Consider the following 17,058-nt stretch of genomic DNA (forward strand, 5'->3'; position numbering starts at 1 on the left):
AGTGACCTGAAACACCTGACCAGATGACCAATCAGGAAACAAGACTTTTTAAAATCTGGGTGGAGGGAAGTTTTGGGTGTGAGCTCTTTGTTCTTTGTCTTGGTTCGGTGACCCTCTCGGCTCTGAGAGTGATTTTTCTATCTCCAGGCTTTCTAATCTTCTGTTTCCAAGTTGTAAGTACAAGGATAGTAAGACAATAGGTTTATATTGTTTTTTTGTGTTTACTTGTGTGTAGTTGCTGGAATGTGTTAAATTGTATTCTTTTTGGATAAGGCTGTTATTCATTTTTTTTGTTAAGCAATTGACCCTGTATATTGTCACCTTAATGCAGAGACCATTTTATGTCTTTTTCTTTCTTTTTATATAAAGCTTTCTTTTTAAGACCTGTTTAAGTGTTTTTCACTGGTTAAGGCTAAGAAACGAAGGGAGGGGGAAAATCTCTTTGTGTTAGATTTACTAAACCTGACTTTGCATACCCTCTGGGTGAGAGGGGAGAGAGATTAGATCTCTCGGTACTTGTGTTTCAAGGACTTGAAGCAGGGAATCTTCCAGAGTACCCAGGGTGGGGAAATCTGGGAGGAGGTAAAGAGGGTGGAATCCCTTTGTTTAGATTCACGGAGCTTGAATCTGTATATCTCTCCAGGAACCCAGGGAGGGAACACCTGGAGGGGAAGAGGGAGAAGGGAAGTGGGTTATTTCCCTTTGTGGTGAGACTCAGGGCATCTGAGTCTTGGGGGTTCCCCAGGGAAGGCTTTGGGGAGACCAGAATGAGCCAGACACTGGAATTTTTCTGGCTGGTGGCAGCGATATCAGATCCAAGCTGGTAATTAAGTTTGGAGGTTTCATGCTAGCTTCTTATGTTCTGAACTCTAAGGTTCAGATCTGAGTAGGAGAATTATGACATGGTGGGAGCGGTGGGATAGATAAGATCCAGAAGCCAGTAGGAATATTATTTTCTTTTTCTCTGCTAGGGCTTTTATGCAGAGAGAAAGGGTGGTTTTAAACAGAGCCAGAGAGAATTTTTTTTTCTGTTCTCTGGTTGCAGTTTGGCTTGCATATTAAGCAAGGAACTATTAAGGGTCTTTTGTTAAACTATAGCACTCCGATTGAGAGTCAAGTACCCAGCACAACACACATGCAAATAAAGTGGTTTTTCTGGTTTACTTTACATTTAAAAGATTAGCTAGAGGAAGGAAAAAAAAGGCACTGTTGCTAGGCAGACCCCAGGAGACAACACAGAGCCAGCAGTTCCAACAATAAACACCAGAGGGCACCCCAACACAAGAAAACAGGAACCATGACTTCCAAGGCAAAAATGGAGGCAGAGGAGCAAATCAAAGAAGCAGACCACAGGCGACACATGGAAAAAAGGGAAAAAGAGGTGGAGCTGAAAGAAAGGGAAGAAAACATCAAACTGGCAGCCCATAAAAGAGATCAAGAAGCCAAAGATGCAGCCCACCAACGAGAACTGGAAAAACAACAAAAACAGAGTGAAGAGAGGGAAAAAGAGAGAAAGTATGAAATGGACTTGGCGCGGGCCAGGCAGGATGCTCCAGCCAATCCTAACAACCCTCCTCCAATGATTGTTCCACATCACAGGAAATTTCCCACCTACAAGGCAGGTGATGACACTGAGGCCTTCTTAGAAAATTTTGAAAGGACCTATCTTGGGTACAGCATCCCTGAAGACCAGTACATGGTAGAGCTGAGGTCACAGCTCAGGGGACCCTTAGCAGAGGTGGTGGCTGAAATGCCAAAGGACAGAATGAACGATTATAAACTGTTTCAAACCAAGGCCAGATTCAGAATGGGGATAACCCCGGACCATGCCCGTCGGCGTTTCAGAACCCAAAAGTGGAAACCAGATGTGTCATTTCCCAGACACGCCTACTACGCTGGGAAAAATTATGAGGCCTGGATATCAGGAAACAATGTTAAATCTTTGGACGAACTGCACCTCCTCATACAAATGGAGCAGTTCTTTGATGGTGTTCCTGAGGACATAACACAGTACATACAAGATGGAAAACCCAAAAGTCTCACCGAGGCGGGGGAGATTGGAGCCAAATGGATGGAAGTGGCAGAAAGCAAGAAAGCTACTGTCAATGGGAATGAATACCCCAGGGGGCACACCGACAATAAACCCTACAACTGAAGGCAGCCAAAGACCCCACCTGCAACCCAAGGAAAGCCACAGACGCCCTATTCTTCCACCTCACCAGTCTCCAGTAACTCACCTCGACCCAGTGACCAGTCAGCTGGAAGATGCTTTAAGTGTAATGAACTGGGACATATAAAGGCCAACTGCCCAAAGAACCCCAACCGAGTGCAAGTCATTACATCACCATCACCCAAAAGATCCCCAGGCCCAGATGCCTCTCAAATACCCTTAGAGCGAAGGGAAAATTTGAGAGTGGGCGGAAAGAAGGTTACTGCGTGGAAAGACACGGGGGCACAAGTGTCAGCTATCCACCAATCCTTCGTCGACCCCAAATTCATCAACCCAGAGGCCCAAGTGACAATTTACCCCTTCATGTCACAAGCTGTAGACTTGCCTACAGCTGAACTGCCTGTCCAGTACAAAGGCTGGTCAGGAAGGTGGACTTTTGCAGTCTATGACAATTATTCCATCCTCATGCTACTGGGGGAAGATCTGGCCAACCAGGTGAAGCGGGCCAAGAGAGTGGGAATGGTTACACGTAGCCAAACCAGGCAAGCTTCCCGACCCATTCCTGTTCCTGAGCCGTCCACTGAGGCCCCGTCTGTGTTACCAGACACCCAGACAGAGGTAGTGGACCCAGATCCCATACCAATAACTGAAACAGCCGCAGTGACTCCAGTCCCAGACCAGGCACTGGAAAAGCAGCCAACACCAGAATCGGTGCCAGCACTGACGACAGTGCTTGCAAATCCATCTTCAACCCCAACACCAGAGGGCGCCAGCGAGCCTGACCTGGCAGAAGCAGCAGACAACCACACCCAAGAGGCTCAGCCAGAGCCTGAAATAACCCCTGGTGCACCAGCGGAGAGCGGTTCACCAGCAATGGAAACAACCCCATCACCTACATCGCTTCCAGACGGACCAAGCCCAAGTCCTCAGTCTGAGGAAGAACTGGTGTCCCCAGCCTCAAGGGAACAGTTCCAGACTGAGCAGGAAGCAGATGACAGCCTTCAGAAAGCTTGGGTGGCGGCACGGAGCACCCCACCGCCTCTCAGCTCTTCTAATCAATCCCAATTTATTGTAGAACAAGGACTTTTATACAAGGAGACTCTTTCTGGTGGACACCAGAAAGACTTGCAGCTGCAAAAACAGTTGGTGGTTCCAACTAAGTACAGGGAAAAGCTCTTAAGCTTAGCCCATGATCATCCCAGTGGCCATGCTGGGGTGAACAGAACCAAGGACCGATTGGGGAAGTCCTTCCACTGGGAGGGGATGGGCGAGGACATTGCCAAGTATGTCCAGTCTTGTGAGGTATGCTAAAGGGTGGGAAAGCCCCAAGACCAGGTCAAGGCCCCTCTCCAGCCACTCCCCATAATTGAGGTCCCATTTCAGCGAGTAGCTGTGGATATTCTGGGTCCTTTCCCAAAATAGACACCCAGAGGAAAGCAGTTCGTACTGACTTTTGTGGACTTTGCTACCCAATGGCCGGAAGCAGTAGCTCTAGACAACACCAGGGCTAAAGCTGTGTACCAGGCCCTAACTGACATTTTTGCCAGGGTAGGTTGGCCCTCTGACATCCTTACAGATTCAGGATCTAATTTCCTGGCAGGGACCATGAAAGAACTATGGGAAACTCATGGGGTGAACCACTTGGTTGCCACCTCGTACCACCATCAAACCAATGGCCTGGTGGAAAGGTTTAATGGAACTATGCGGGCCATGATACGTAAATTCGTCAATGAACACTCCAATAATTGGGACCTAGTGTTGCAGCAGTTGCTTTTTGCCTACAGGGCTGTACCACATCCCAGTTTAGGGTTTTCACCATTTGAACTTGTGTATGGCCATGAGGTTAAGGGGCCATTACAGTTGGTGAAGCAGCAATGGGAGGGGTTTACGCCTTCTCCAGGGACTAACATTCTGGACTTTGTAAGCAACCTACAAAGCACCCTCCGAAACTCTTTAGCTCTTGCTAAAGAAAACCTAAAGGATGCTCAGGAAGAGCAAAAGGCCTGGTATGACAAACATACCAGAGAACGTTCCTTCAAGGTAGGAGACCAGGTTATGGTCTTGAAGGTGCAACAGGCCCATAAGATGGAAGCATCATGGGAAAGGCCATTCACGGTCCAAGAGCACCTGGGAGCTGTTAACTACCTCATAGCATTTCCCAATTCCTCTCTAAAACCCAGAGTGTACCATGTTAATTCTCTCAAGCCTTTCTATTCCAGAGACTTACAGGTTTGTCAGTTTACAGTCCAGGGAGATGATGCTGAGTGGCCTGAAGGTGTCTACTATGAAGGGAAAAAAGACGGTGGCGTGGAAGAGGTGAACCTCTCCACAACCCTGGAACGTCTGCAGAGGCAACAAATCAAGCAGCTGTGCACTAGCTTCGCCCCATTGTTCTCAGCCACCCCAGGACGGACTGAACGGGCATACCACTCCATTGACACAGGTAATGCTCACCCAGTTAGAACCCTACCCTACTGGGTGTCTCCTCACGCCCAAGCTGCTATAGAATGGGAGATCCAGAACATGCTACAGATGGGTATAATCCGCTCATCTACCAGTGCATGGGCATCTCCAGTGGTTGTGGTACCCAAACCAGATGGGGAAATACGCTTTTCCATGGACTACCATAAGCTAAATGCAGTAACTCATCCAGACAACTGTCCAATGCCACGCACCGATGAGCTATTGGAAAAGTTGGGATGTGCCCAATTCATATCTACAATAGACTTAACCAAGGGGTACTGGCAAGTACCGCTAGACCAACCTGCCAAGGAAAGGTCAGCATTCATCACCCATGTGGGGGTGTATGAATTTAATGTCCTTCCTTTCGGGCTGCGAAATGCACCCGCCACCTTCCAGAGGCTGGTAGATGGTCTACTAGCAGGACTGGGCGAATATGCAGTTGCCTACCTCGATGATGTGGCCATCTTTTCTGACTCCTGGCCCGAACACCTAGAACACCTGGAAAAGGTCTTTGAGCGCATCAGGCAGGCCGGACTAACTGTTAAGGCCAAAAAGTGTCAAATAGGCCAAAACAGAGTAACTTACCTGGGACACCAGGTGGGTCGAGAAACCATAAACCCCCTACAGGCCAAGGTGGATGCTATCCAAAAGTGGCCTGTCCCAAAGTCAAAGAAACAGGTTCAATCCTTCTTAGGCTTGGCCAGGTACTATAGGTGATTTGTACCACACTACAGCCAAATCGCTGCCCCACTGACCGACCTGACCAAAAAGACCCAGCCGAATGTAATTAACTGGACTGATGAGTGTCAAAAGGCCTTTACCCAACTTAAGGCAATGCTCATGTCTGACCCTGTGCTAATGGCCCCGGACTTTGACAAGCCATTCCTAGTAACCACAGATGCATCTGAGTGTGGTATAGGAGCAGTTCTCATGCAGGAAGCAACGGATCACAACTTCCATCCTGTCGTGTTTCTCAGCAAGAAACTGTCTGAGAGGGAAAGTCACTAGTCAGTCAGTGAAAAGGAATGCTACGCCATTGTGTACGCCCTGGAAAAGCTACGCCCATATGTTTGGGGACGGCGGTTCCAGCTACAAACTGACCATGCTGCGCTACAGTGGCTTCATACTGCCAAGGGGAACAACAAGAAACTTCTTCGTTGGAGTTTAGCTCTCCAAAATTTTGATTTTGAGATTCATCACATTTCAGGAGCTTCTAACAAAGTAGCTGATGCACTCTCTTGTGAAAGTTTCCCAGAATCCAGTAGTTAAAAAGTGTTCTTAAAATGTGAAAGTCTTGTAGTTTACATACTTAGTAGTATATGTAAAGATGCATGTGTTGTATTAATCTGTTTATTTTAAAGTTCTAGGAAGAAATCACCGCCAGTGAGGTTCCCCACTGTCTGCAATTTGGGGGGCGTGTCATAAACAGATAGCTAAGGGTTAACGTTCTTTTACCTGTAAAGGGTTAACTAAAAGTGACCTGAAACACCTGACCAGAGGACCAATCAGGAAACAAGACTTTTTAAAATCTGGGTGGAGGGAAGTTTTAGGTGTAAGTTCTTTGTTCTTTGTCTTGGTTTGGTGACCCTCTCGGCTCTGAGAGTGATCTTTCTATCTCCAGGCTTTCTAATCTTCTGTTTCCAAGTTGTAAGTACAAGGATAGTAAGACAATAGGTTTATATTGTTTTTTTGTATTTACATGTGTGTAGTTGCTGGAATGTGTTAAATTGTATTCTTTTTGGATAAGGCTGTTATTCATTTTTTCTGTTAAGCAATTGACCCTGTATATTGTCACCTTGATACAGAGACCAATTTTATGTCTTTTTCTTTCTTTTTATATAAAGCTTTCTTTTTAAGACCTGTTTAAGTGTTTTTCACTGGTTAAGGCTAAGAAACGAAGGGAGGGGGAAAATCTCTTTGTGTTAGATTTACTAAGCCTGACTTTGCATACCCTCTGGGTGAGGGGGGAGAGAGATTAGATCTCTTGGTACTTGTGTTTCAAGGACTTGAAGCAGGGAATCTTCCAGAGTACCCAGGGTGGGGAAATCTGGGAGGAGGTAAAGAGGGTGGAATCTCTTTGTTTAGATTCATGGAGCTTGAATCTGTATATCTCTCCAGGAACCCAGGGAGGGAACACCTGGAGGGGAAGAGGGAGAAGGGAAGTGGGTTATTTCCCTTTGTGGTGAGACTCAGGGCATCTGAGTCTTGGGGGTTCCCCAGGGAAGGTTTTGGAGAGACCAGAGTGAGCCAGACACTGGAATTTTTCTGGCTGGTGGCAGCGATATCAGATCCAAGCTGGTAATTAAGTTTGGAGGTTTCATGCTAGCTTCTTATGTTCTGAACTCTAAGGTTCAGATCTGAGTAGGAGAGTTATGACAAGTTGTCATGTGGAAAAGGGTGTAGCTGCAAGCACATAATCCCAGCATGTTCAGGAGCTCCAGGAGGCTTTCTGTCTCCCTGGGATGAGGCAGAATGCAGCTCCTTATTATCCACTGGATCTCAAAAGCGAAAAAACAGCCCAAAGCAAGTAAAGTACAGTTTTATTTTGCAGACTGTGACATATCTTGAAACTGGTGTCTGAAAGGAAACTGAAGAGAGCAGAATAGCTAAAGTCTTTTGTTTTCCCCTCCAGGTGCCACCATAAGTGTGATCATTGATATTGATATCAATATTTCAGTGATTGTTTCTGCCCTGATTGCAATTATATACACCCTGGTGGGTGGACTCTACTCAGTGGCCTATACTGATGTGGTTCAGCTCTTCTGCATCTTCCTAGGGCTGGTGAGCTTGCTCATTTATATTATGTTGTTGTGGTGGTCTTGCTCTGGAAAATGGGTCAAATCCAGAGGCCCAGAGCCCAGCCTAAATGGCCGATTGGGAACTAAGTATGGTCACTGGGTGTGGGGAGAAGAAATCCTTCCTCTCACCATGCTGCCAAGCAGTGTGGTTCTGCAGAGATATTACTGCAGCAGTATAAAGTGGCCTTTCACAGACCCAAAGAGCTTCTGCTCGAAGGAGGACTGGAAGATTCTCACAGCAGTGGATCTACACGCCTGTCCTATAACCAACCAGTCCTGCACCTCTTCCTCATGCAAAGCCTCCACATCCAGAACTACTCCCGTTTGATTCCAGAGGGACCTCTGTGAGCACAAAGCTGCATTTATGCCAGTGAGCCCATACACTGACACCGTGTAGGAGTCTGAAGGAGGGACACAGGACTCTATTCTCCGGCTCATTCCATCCTTTTAAACCATTCAGGCAATGCCAAACCTCTTGTATTTCCTCAGTTGGGATTGCACCTGGTATAGGGGAGTCCCAGCTGATGTAGTCACCTCCCTCCCAGCAGCCTATCGCACAGAGGGTGAAGAAGTGCAAGAGAGTGAGCAGCCAGAGAGGGGACTGCTTCAGAAATCCCCAGCTGGCATATGGTCCCTAGGGCACCATAGCCTTCAGGCACAGTTCAGAGCAGTCTCTAGACTGTCGTAAACTATGCCAGGGTTTGGGATTAGGGCAGAGAATTACTGAATCCACTAATCCATTACTGAATTTCCAGAGAAACTCCTCCCTTTCTGTGCAGTTCAACATAAACTGGATGCAGCAAAGAATCTGCCCTTTAATCATTGTATGTGTGTATGGTACATACAACAGCTACATTAGACGAACATTATTAAGATTGCAAAGTCAAACATTCAATTCTTAAAAAGCAACAGAGAGTCCTGTGACACCTTTAAGACTAAAAGATGTATTGGAGCATAAGTTTTCATGGATGAATACCCACTTCATCAGACGCATGTAATGGAAATTACCAGAGGCTGGTATTCACCCACAAAAGCTAATGCTCCAATACATCTGTTAGTCTTAAAGGTGCCACAGGACTCTTTGCTACTTTTTAAGAATTGAATGTTTGACTTTGCAATCTTAATAATGAGAGCACAAGAGAGACAGGCTCCCTGTTCTCAGTTCAGGTGCCCAGACCTAGACTCAGCACAACTCACAGCACCCAGAGCATCAATTGAAAGGAAGGTGCTGATTAGCTCTGGGCTGGAGCATGCCCCGTGTGGATAGAATCTTCAGAGATTTTAGTTCCTACAATCTAAGAAGATCCTACTGAGAATATGTGAATTGTGATTTTTCTAAAGCTTGGAACTTGACTAAATTTGAGCAGAATGTCATGGGGATGAACAAGGCACATCCCTGGGGCAAACACCAGCCCCTCTTGCCAAATTTCAAGTGACTGCTCCAACAACAGGGACATGCAGATGGTTTCATTTTCCTAAAGGGGACTCAGCTTTCAAAAGTTTGGGAAACATTGATTTATGGCATAATTCCCTCTTATCTACATACATTTGGTTTTTATGTGTACCTACCTTTTGTGCCAAACTTTCCACTGGCATAACTCTGTGGACTTCAGTGCTGTGGCGGATTAGCCACTGGGCCAATGGGGCCCCTGCACAGGAGTGCCAAGCAGGCAGGTGGGGGTGAGCCCCTGCGCCCTAACCCCATGTCCTTGGCAGGACCACCAGGCGAGCAGGGGAGTGGGGGAGCTGCAGGCGGAAGGGGTGGGGAGGGGCCTCCACTTGCTCTGGCCCAGGGCCCCACAAAGCCCAACAAAGAATATGATTCTCTTATGATTAAACTCGGCATTTGAGCTAAAGCACACAGCATGAAGAAAAATGCCGAGTACATTTTTCATACAATAATTTCATAATCTTTGCACAGACTGTTACATTCAATAAAATGTCTCTCTTTGGTTATAGTGGATCAGTGTTCCGTTTGCAATGTCACATCCTGCAGTTAAAAACATTGGATTCACAGCTGCGCAGAAAGAGTCTTGGCTTGGATCCATTGAATCACTTGATGTCTACTCATGGCTTGACAACTTCTTTTTACTGGTAAGTAATGCCTTGTATGAGAGAATAAAGCATTTAATCATTCATAGTGTATTGCCATGTGACGTGTAAATGTAAAGTGGCTAATTAAAAGTTGCCAGTAAACTGTGCAAGGATGTTTTTAACTTCTTCACTGCTGATGAATATACCAGCTATATCGTGATAGTCAATTGATTTCAATGAAATTTCAGTAGAATATGGCAGCAGAGCAACAGAAGTAAAGGGCCATCAATTAAACAGTTAAATATTGTTTAGCTAAAAGAGTAGACCTAGTTACAGTTAAGGAATAGAATAGGGATATGATTTAACAGCTGGCATTCTTGCCAGAGCATTATATTGTAGAAGGCAATAAATGCTATATACAGCTGATTAAAGATGCCACAGTTGTAGGTGAATAAGAAAACCTTGGATGGATGGACAGACAAATGCATGCCAGAGTGAAACTGAGTTTAATATTTGCAAAATCCATTTAATATAGGAACTGCTGGTAACTCCATGTATTCTTAAGTTTGCCCAACACTTTGTATTATAATATCCTTCTTTTCAGTTGCTTATAACTTTGGACAGATAATTTTCCATTCCAGGTGAATGCCTCAGGCTGAATGAATTTATTTATTTATTTATCAAATCTCAGCCAAAATGGTTCAGCTGTTTCTGAGAATGGAGTTAGAAAATACATGGGGGTTTTTTTTGCCTATATTAAAAGATTCTGCCAACCTTTCCTTTGAGAAACCAAGCACCCCCATGCTTTAAAGCAGGAACTTGGAATTTGATGCCCTGCATGCCAAGGATGTGACTTTTGCTATCCCTCTGAAAATCAGGCAAATTTGGCCAAGCTGGGGAAGGAGTAGAGGAATAGAACATATTACTCAAGGGAAAGAGGCTTGTATGGTGGTTCTGAAGGTACCAATCCTGTTGATGGCCCACGAGGTTGTCAATATGGTGCCACATGATGGAATTTCTGTTTCTCCATTTGCTTTTTTTTTAAACATAGGAAGTTACATGCATAAATACGAAAAAACTGTTAAAAAAACACCATTAAGACTGTAAAGCCAAACATTCAAAAACGAAGAAATGTCAGAATTAAGGTAGCCTGTGCAACCTTAATTGGGCCACTTTGTGTGTATGCATTATGATAACAGTTAACTATATGATCACATGCTACCTTTTCCACAGGACCCCTGCCACACTCAGTGCACAGGATGGATCATGCTCAATTAATGAGCAATTGTTTAATAGTTTTTTTTTCTTTGTTCAGTGTGTAACCCCATTCCTTATATTTTGGACACTATTCAGACCCTGTTCTCAAGACAGACTTGACATTGCAACTTTAGTAATGTGCTTTTAATGTAGATTTTTGTGTGTCATTTTAAATTTACTCAAACATGATTCCTGTTATTCAACAAGATAGAAGAAGAGATGCACCATTTTTAAAAGAAAAAATATTGTTTCTCTACCATTATGATGGTTTAAAAGCTTGTGCCACTGCTTTCTTAGACTTTCAATTGATATTACTTTGACTGCATGGCTTAGAAGAATTATTTGAGGACTGGGTTGAAAGTACATAGTTGCATGATTTGGAGGTCTAAAACATATGTCAAATACAAAGAAATGTTCATTTCAAATCCCACTGGTGCCTAAGGTAGACCTTGTTGGCTTTAAGAAGGTGCTCTGTATGTCAATTCTCCATCTATGAAATTAGTTGATAATATTTCCTAATCTTTTTTGTAAGGCTTAATTAGTATTTGTGATGCTCATTGAGATCTTTGGATGACTGGTGAAGTGCAAAGTATTAATGATAATTATTCAAGGGAATGGCCTGCACAGAAAAGGAGAGATGTAATTACACATCAAAAGATTTCAGTGTTATTTGAGATGGTGAAAGTATTCAATCGTTATTGGTTGTGCCTGTTGAAATTTTCGAGAGTATATATAATTGAGATAGTAACAACACTGGATAGGAGCAGATTATTTGTGTTTCTTGTTACGGTGTATATTAATATATCAAAGAAAACCTTAGTAAACCAGAAATGATAGAATATTGTTTATTGTACTTGCAGATGTTAGGAGGAATCCCATGGCAAGCATATTTTCAGCGAGTTCTTTCTTCTTCATCTGCCACATATGCTCAAGTATTATCCTTTCTGGCAGCTTTTGGCTGTCTTGTGATGGCCCTTCCTGCGATACTCATTGGTGCAATAGGAGCATCAACAGGTAAATGACTGACCACAGTGAATGTAACTATGGCTATCAGTGTGTGAAAACCCTTATAGAGTGTGTGTTCAGTATAATCCAGCCAGGTAATATCATTAAACTTCTCCTGATTTCCTTTACACAAGAATAGACCTGAATGTAACTGTATAGAACATTCTTCTGACTCACAGTGTCCTGCAGCTCATGTCTAATGATGTAAATATTTAATATATTTTGAATACACTCATGAACTACCTATTGTAAATGTATAAAACTACCTTCTATTGAATGGAATCAGAGCAAGTTAATTGTGTGTGTCATAGACCTTATGCAAATACCATCTAACAGAGATTCTACTATTGTTCAAGTGGTACAACCGTGTGCTATTACAGCTGGAATTTTGTCCCTGTTGCTGCCATTATTTCGCCTTTCCTAGATGTTCACAGACTTGGTACAAAATTTTAGTCTGAGTTCCATCCTGATATTAGCTATTTATTATTAATAATATAATTCCTGTTTATATTGCCTAGGAGCCAGTCAATGATCATGGACCCATGTTGTTAGGCATTGTGTAAGCATAACAAAATTATATTTCCTATTCCAAACACCTGGGCAGTGGCTATGTAGGTAAAGCCACCTGATGTTCAGCAATCGCTGACACATATCCTGGGCCATTCCTTCCTTCTACTCCAGTTCAGAATGGCCCAGGAAATGGCAGGAAAGGTGGTTGCTCTTATTGTTGCACTGCTCTCTAGGGAAGTCTGAGGTCTTAACACATCATGCTGTGCTGCCCCAGGGAAGTGGTCAATGCAGAACAGTGATGTGCAGCACCAAGAATCTGTTTTCTGTGATGCTGCTAATGACTGGGAGGAGTTGGGGGCAGAAGACCTTTCCTAGACTGAGCCTCATGGATGATGGGGATAGTCCAGTGCACTGATTTCAAAGAGTCAGACGATGGCAGCAGGCTATGTGGGCACCCAAAAGATTCCAGGCAGTCAGGAAGGTTTGAGGGCCACTGCATCAGAACATAGCAACAAAAAAGAAAGGGACCTTTCGGGTGCAGAGGTTAGTGGGGACGGCGCTAGCACAACTCATTAGTTTCATTGTGAAATCAGCGAATTTAGTAAGGTATATTTGGAGTGTTCATTCTGAAATGAGCCCACCCCTCCAACTGAACCTCAGCTGGTACAAACCCCCTGCAAAGCAGAACAGTTGGTTTAGATTTGCTGCGACCATCTGAACCCAAATTGGCAAGGTTTGCATAGTCCCAATGAGCAGGAATGAACATGACAATATGCACTGGCTCACTGATTATTCACAAAGGCAAAGAAGTCAATATGTATCCTACACAATCAGTTACATATATATGTATATATATTTGTATTACAGATTGGAACAAGACTATGTATGGTTTACCAGACCCCACAGAGAGGCAAGAAGCAGATATGATTTTACCAATTGTGCTTCAATATCTTTGTCCTGTCTATATTTCTTTCTTTGGCCTTGGTGCAGTATCTGCTGCTGTAATGTCATCAGCTGACTCTTCAATCTTATCAGCAAGTTCTATGTTTGCTCGAAACATTTACCAACTTTCATTTCGACAAAATGTAAGATTAAATTTCAATTTATTTTTGTAATGAAAAGGGCTTGGGGAGACTTTCAAAGTGACACTGAAAATTTTCTCCATTTATTTCTATCTCTAGTAAGATAAAATGTAACATTTCTCTTATTACAGTATATTAAATGAAGAAAATGAAAAATCACAGAAATCCTGGTGATTATGATTAATTGCATAGGTGAAGAAGTAACATCTGCTGAAACTGCATTTAGCTCTATTCATGATGTTACAATATACTTGAACAATTCCTAATTCTTATTGTCAGTACAAGTTTTATTAAATCATTAACTATGAGACATTTTCAGAACACCAATTAACATAAAAAATGCTTAGAAATCATTTGACAAATTGAAATTGAGCAGAATGATCTATAGCTTAAAAGCCTGTCAGTGTAAATGAAGTGATATGTTCTCACATCAGCAGATTGTTTCATGATGTGCTTATTTTTAAAATTAAGTTCTGTCTACTTGTTTTTTTTTTGTGCACTATATTAAACTATTTTTCCCTAAAGCTGCAAAAAATTGAATTTTTTTTCTTCTTACATGCTATGTATCTTGCTAAATCTTTCACAACATCTGATTATTCAAAATCATGCAAAATCCTTTGATTTTTCAGTCTTGTGTGTGATCTAATCATAATAAAAGTCATACATGCATTACTATGGAAAACTAACACCTTTTTTTCTTTTTTCTTAGGCTTCAGACAGGGAAATAATTTGGGTCATGCGAATCACTATTTTTGTCTTTGGAGCAGCAGCGACAGCAATGGCACTGCTAGCTAAGTCAGTTTATGGACTCTGGTATCTCAGTTCTGATCTTGTTTACATCATCATCTTCCCTCAACTCTTATGTGTGTTATTTATCAAAGGAACCAACACTTATGGTGCCATTGCAGGGTATTTGTTTGGCCTCCTTCTCAGAATTACTGGAGGAGAACCATACCTCTACCTTCAGCCCTTGATCTTCTATCCTGGTTACTACGCAGATAAAAATCATATATACGTCCAGCGCTTCCCATTTAAAACACTTGCTATGCTCACCTCCTTCTTCACTAATATTGCAGTCTCCTACCTAGCAAAATATTTATTTGAGAGTGGTTCTTTGCCACCAAAATTAGACTTCCTTGATGCTGTTGTTGCGAGGTACAGTCAAGAAAACATGGACAAAGCAACTCTTGTAAAAAGTGACAATATTATATTAAATGAGCTTGCACCAGTGAATCCTCGGTGCAGTTTGACTCTGAACTCAGCTTTCACAAATAAGGAGGCCTTCAGTGATGTTGATTCAAGTCCAGAGCTATCCAATGCTGAAGATAACTTGGTGACCAACACAAAGTGAAATTCTGCTTTCACATAAAATGCAGTGCAACAGGGTATCCCATCATGAATGGTAAGAGGCATTTTAGCAGAAGAAAAGCAGGGACCAGGAATAAAATGCCACTGCACAATTCTTTAAATCACTTCTATGAGAGTGGGAGCCCGTGAAATAAACTGTTGTATTTTATTATCAAACTTGTTGCGTTGAGATATAGAATATCAAACGAAGGATAAATTCTGCATCTCCCCCCTGCACCATGCAAACAGATCTTGATACTACAGAATTTAATAAATATATAAAACACAAAATATATGTAACAAAAAACAGTGAAAACTATTTAGGTCAGCCAGTATATAAAGATACTTGACATTTGTATTCAGTCATCTGTGAGATTATGATATGGTCACTCTAAAATAATGAGCAGTCAACATTATATTGGCACTAACTCAAAAATATATTGTCACTACTGTAAGTGATTCATTGCTAATTATCAGGTTGCTTGAACAAGTGATAATTAACAATCTTTCTTGCTTTTTCTTATAACAAATTTCGTAAAAATACATCCAGTATTTTATTATTTGAATTAAGTGTGTGATTAACAATAAGTTCCTTATAGGAGGGTTAAATGTGTTATTCTTACAAAAGGTTAAAAAAGATATCACTATTTTAAAGTGGTGTTATCTTATACAATATGCAAGATAACCTTAAATAAAATACATTACTACAGATGCCTTCCCTGTCTAGCTCTGAGAGGCTGTCACCAATAGAAGATAAAAAACTTGTTTATTAAAAAAATAAAAGCAATAAATTGAGTTGAAAATTAAGCTCTGAGTGAAGTAACGGGAATTTATGCTTTCTAGACGTAAATACAGTTTTGCAGTTGTGATAAAAGAAACAATTTTTTCACTCAGTGTCAAAATGAATATTGGACATAAACAGTCTGTTGGTGTGGAAATGGAACAGTGCAGAGTCCATTAACAGTATGGGGAGTCAAGAGGGCTGGATGGAATATGGGGGTAGGAAATCTGTAGAAAATTTTGACTTTTCATCAACAAAACAAAACTTTTTCAAACAAAAAATGCAATCTATTTTATTTGGGGGGCTGCTGTGAAACGTCTATGGAAAGTGGACATGTGGAAAAATTCACTTTGTTGAAAACTCAATTTTTTGGGCAGCCGTAGGTGTCAGCCTTCAAGGTCAGAGTAACTAATAGGAAAGGCTAATCCATACACCCAACAGGTGGCACAGTGATGCTTGTCAGCCAAAGGGAGTCCTCTTTTGTTAGAAGGACTGCTATTGGTCAATCCCAATGCCTCTTTGGAACACCAGGATTGGTCAGCAGGTGGATCACACCCATAAAAGATAGCACCAGACTGCAGTTGACCTCTTACTGCTCAGCCCCCTGGCACCGCAAACTAAGAACAAATAAAATTGCAGCCACTTGACCATATCTTAGATGTCTGTGTCTGTTCTTACTGGTACTGGTCCTTCCCAATGGGAGGCCTAACAACTAAATTGCTCTACAATCAAGAGTTACACTCCAGTAATTTTCCAATGATCCTTGTAAAATTAACAGATGACAGAAAAGTGTAAAACTGAAATTCATATTTCCTTATGTTTTGATTACTGGTGACAGTTTTTTATTAACTTTCATGAAACTATGAATTATAGCAGAGAACAGAAAATGTAAGAATAAGTTTTGCTGCTAAAGGAAGAAGCCATCAACTTTTGCATTCAGTGTCAACGTAACTTTCACAAGGTTGATCCTTAATTTTTTTTGCTCCTTTTGTGGAGTTTTAATTCTATCTGTATATTATGTATGTACATAAAATTCATTTTAGAAATGTTAATATTTTTCCAAAAGTCATATTTCAAAAATAACACTGCATCTCAGCTCTGAATGTGCACCTTATGAACTGCAGTACTAAATTTAAAAGAAAAAAGTCAAGCTCTAAGGACTGTAGATCAAAACTAGACCTCCTTCAAATACACACATGGCCCAATGCCAAGTTTCTACCATATGAGTGAGTGGAAGAGCTGATTCAGACCAGTTAAAGGGGCTCCAAAACCTGGGGCATGCACTATGGCATTCTCCATTGGACCGTATAGAAATGGAAGGAGAAGTTACTGGGGTTTGGCCAATGGGTCTATGCACAGCTTAGATCTGCTAGTTCAAAGCCCCCCATTGTCTGACACAGTGAATCATGCCTGTACTTGCAGCCATAATGCAGCTGGCCTGTGCCCTAGCTCCAGGATGAGTTTGAGGACTCAATCTGGCAACCATTTGTAAATGAACTATGCAAAGACTTGATACTTTGGCTCTGTATAGGGGAAGCCAGGATCTTACCCTTCAGGCTGAATCCTAACACCTTCCATGAACTTGGAAGGCCTGAACATAGCAGAACTCCT

At 42.3% G+C, this 17,058-nt stretch overlaps 1 protein-coding gene across 1 annotated transcript in view; it reads left to right on the forward strand.

Moving 5' to 3' along the window:
- Positions 1–15,756, forward strand: part of SLC5A7 (solute carrier family 5 member 7) — a 28,615-nt gene extending 12,859 nt beyond the window's left edge. The window contains exons 5-9 of the mRNA XM_050922054.1: positions 7,266–7,414; positions 9,391–9,525; positions 11,583–11,736; positions 13,105–13,322; positions 14,029–15,756. Coding sequence (XP_050778011.1) covers positions 7,266–7,414; positions 9,391–9,525; positions 11,583–11,736; positions 13,105–13,322; positions 14,029–14,670 — 1,298 coding nt within the window. The 3' untranslated portion in view covers positions 14,671–15,756. The remainder of the gene's footprint in view (positions 1–7,265; positions 7,415–9,390; positions 9,526–11,582; positions 11,737–13,104; positions 13,323–14,028) is intronic.
- Positions 15,757–17,058: the final 1,302 nt, after the last annotated feature.

The sequence above is a fragment of the Gopherus flavomarginatus genome, chromosome 1 (genome assembly GCF_025201925.1).
Source record: "Gopherus flavomarginatus isolate rGopFla2 chromosome 1, rGopFla2.mat.asm, whole genome shotgun sequence".
Classification (NCBI taxonomy): Eukaryota; Metazoa; Chordata; order Testudines; family Testudinidae; genus Gopherus; species Gopherus flavomarginatus.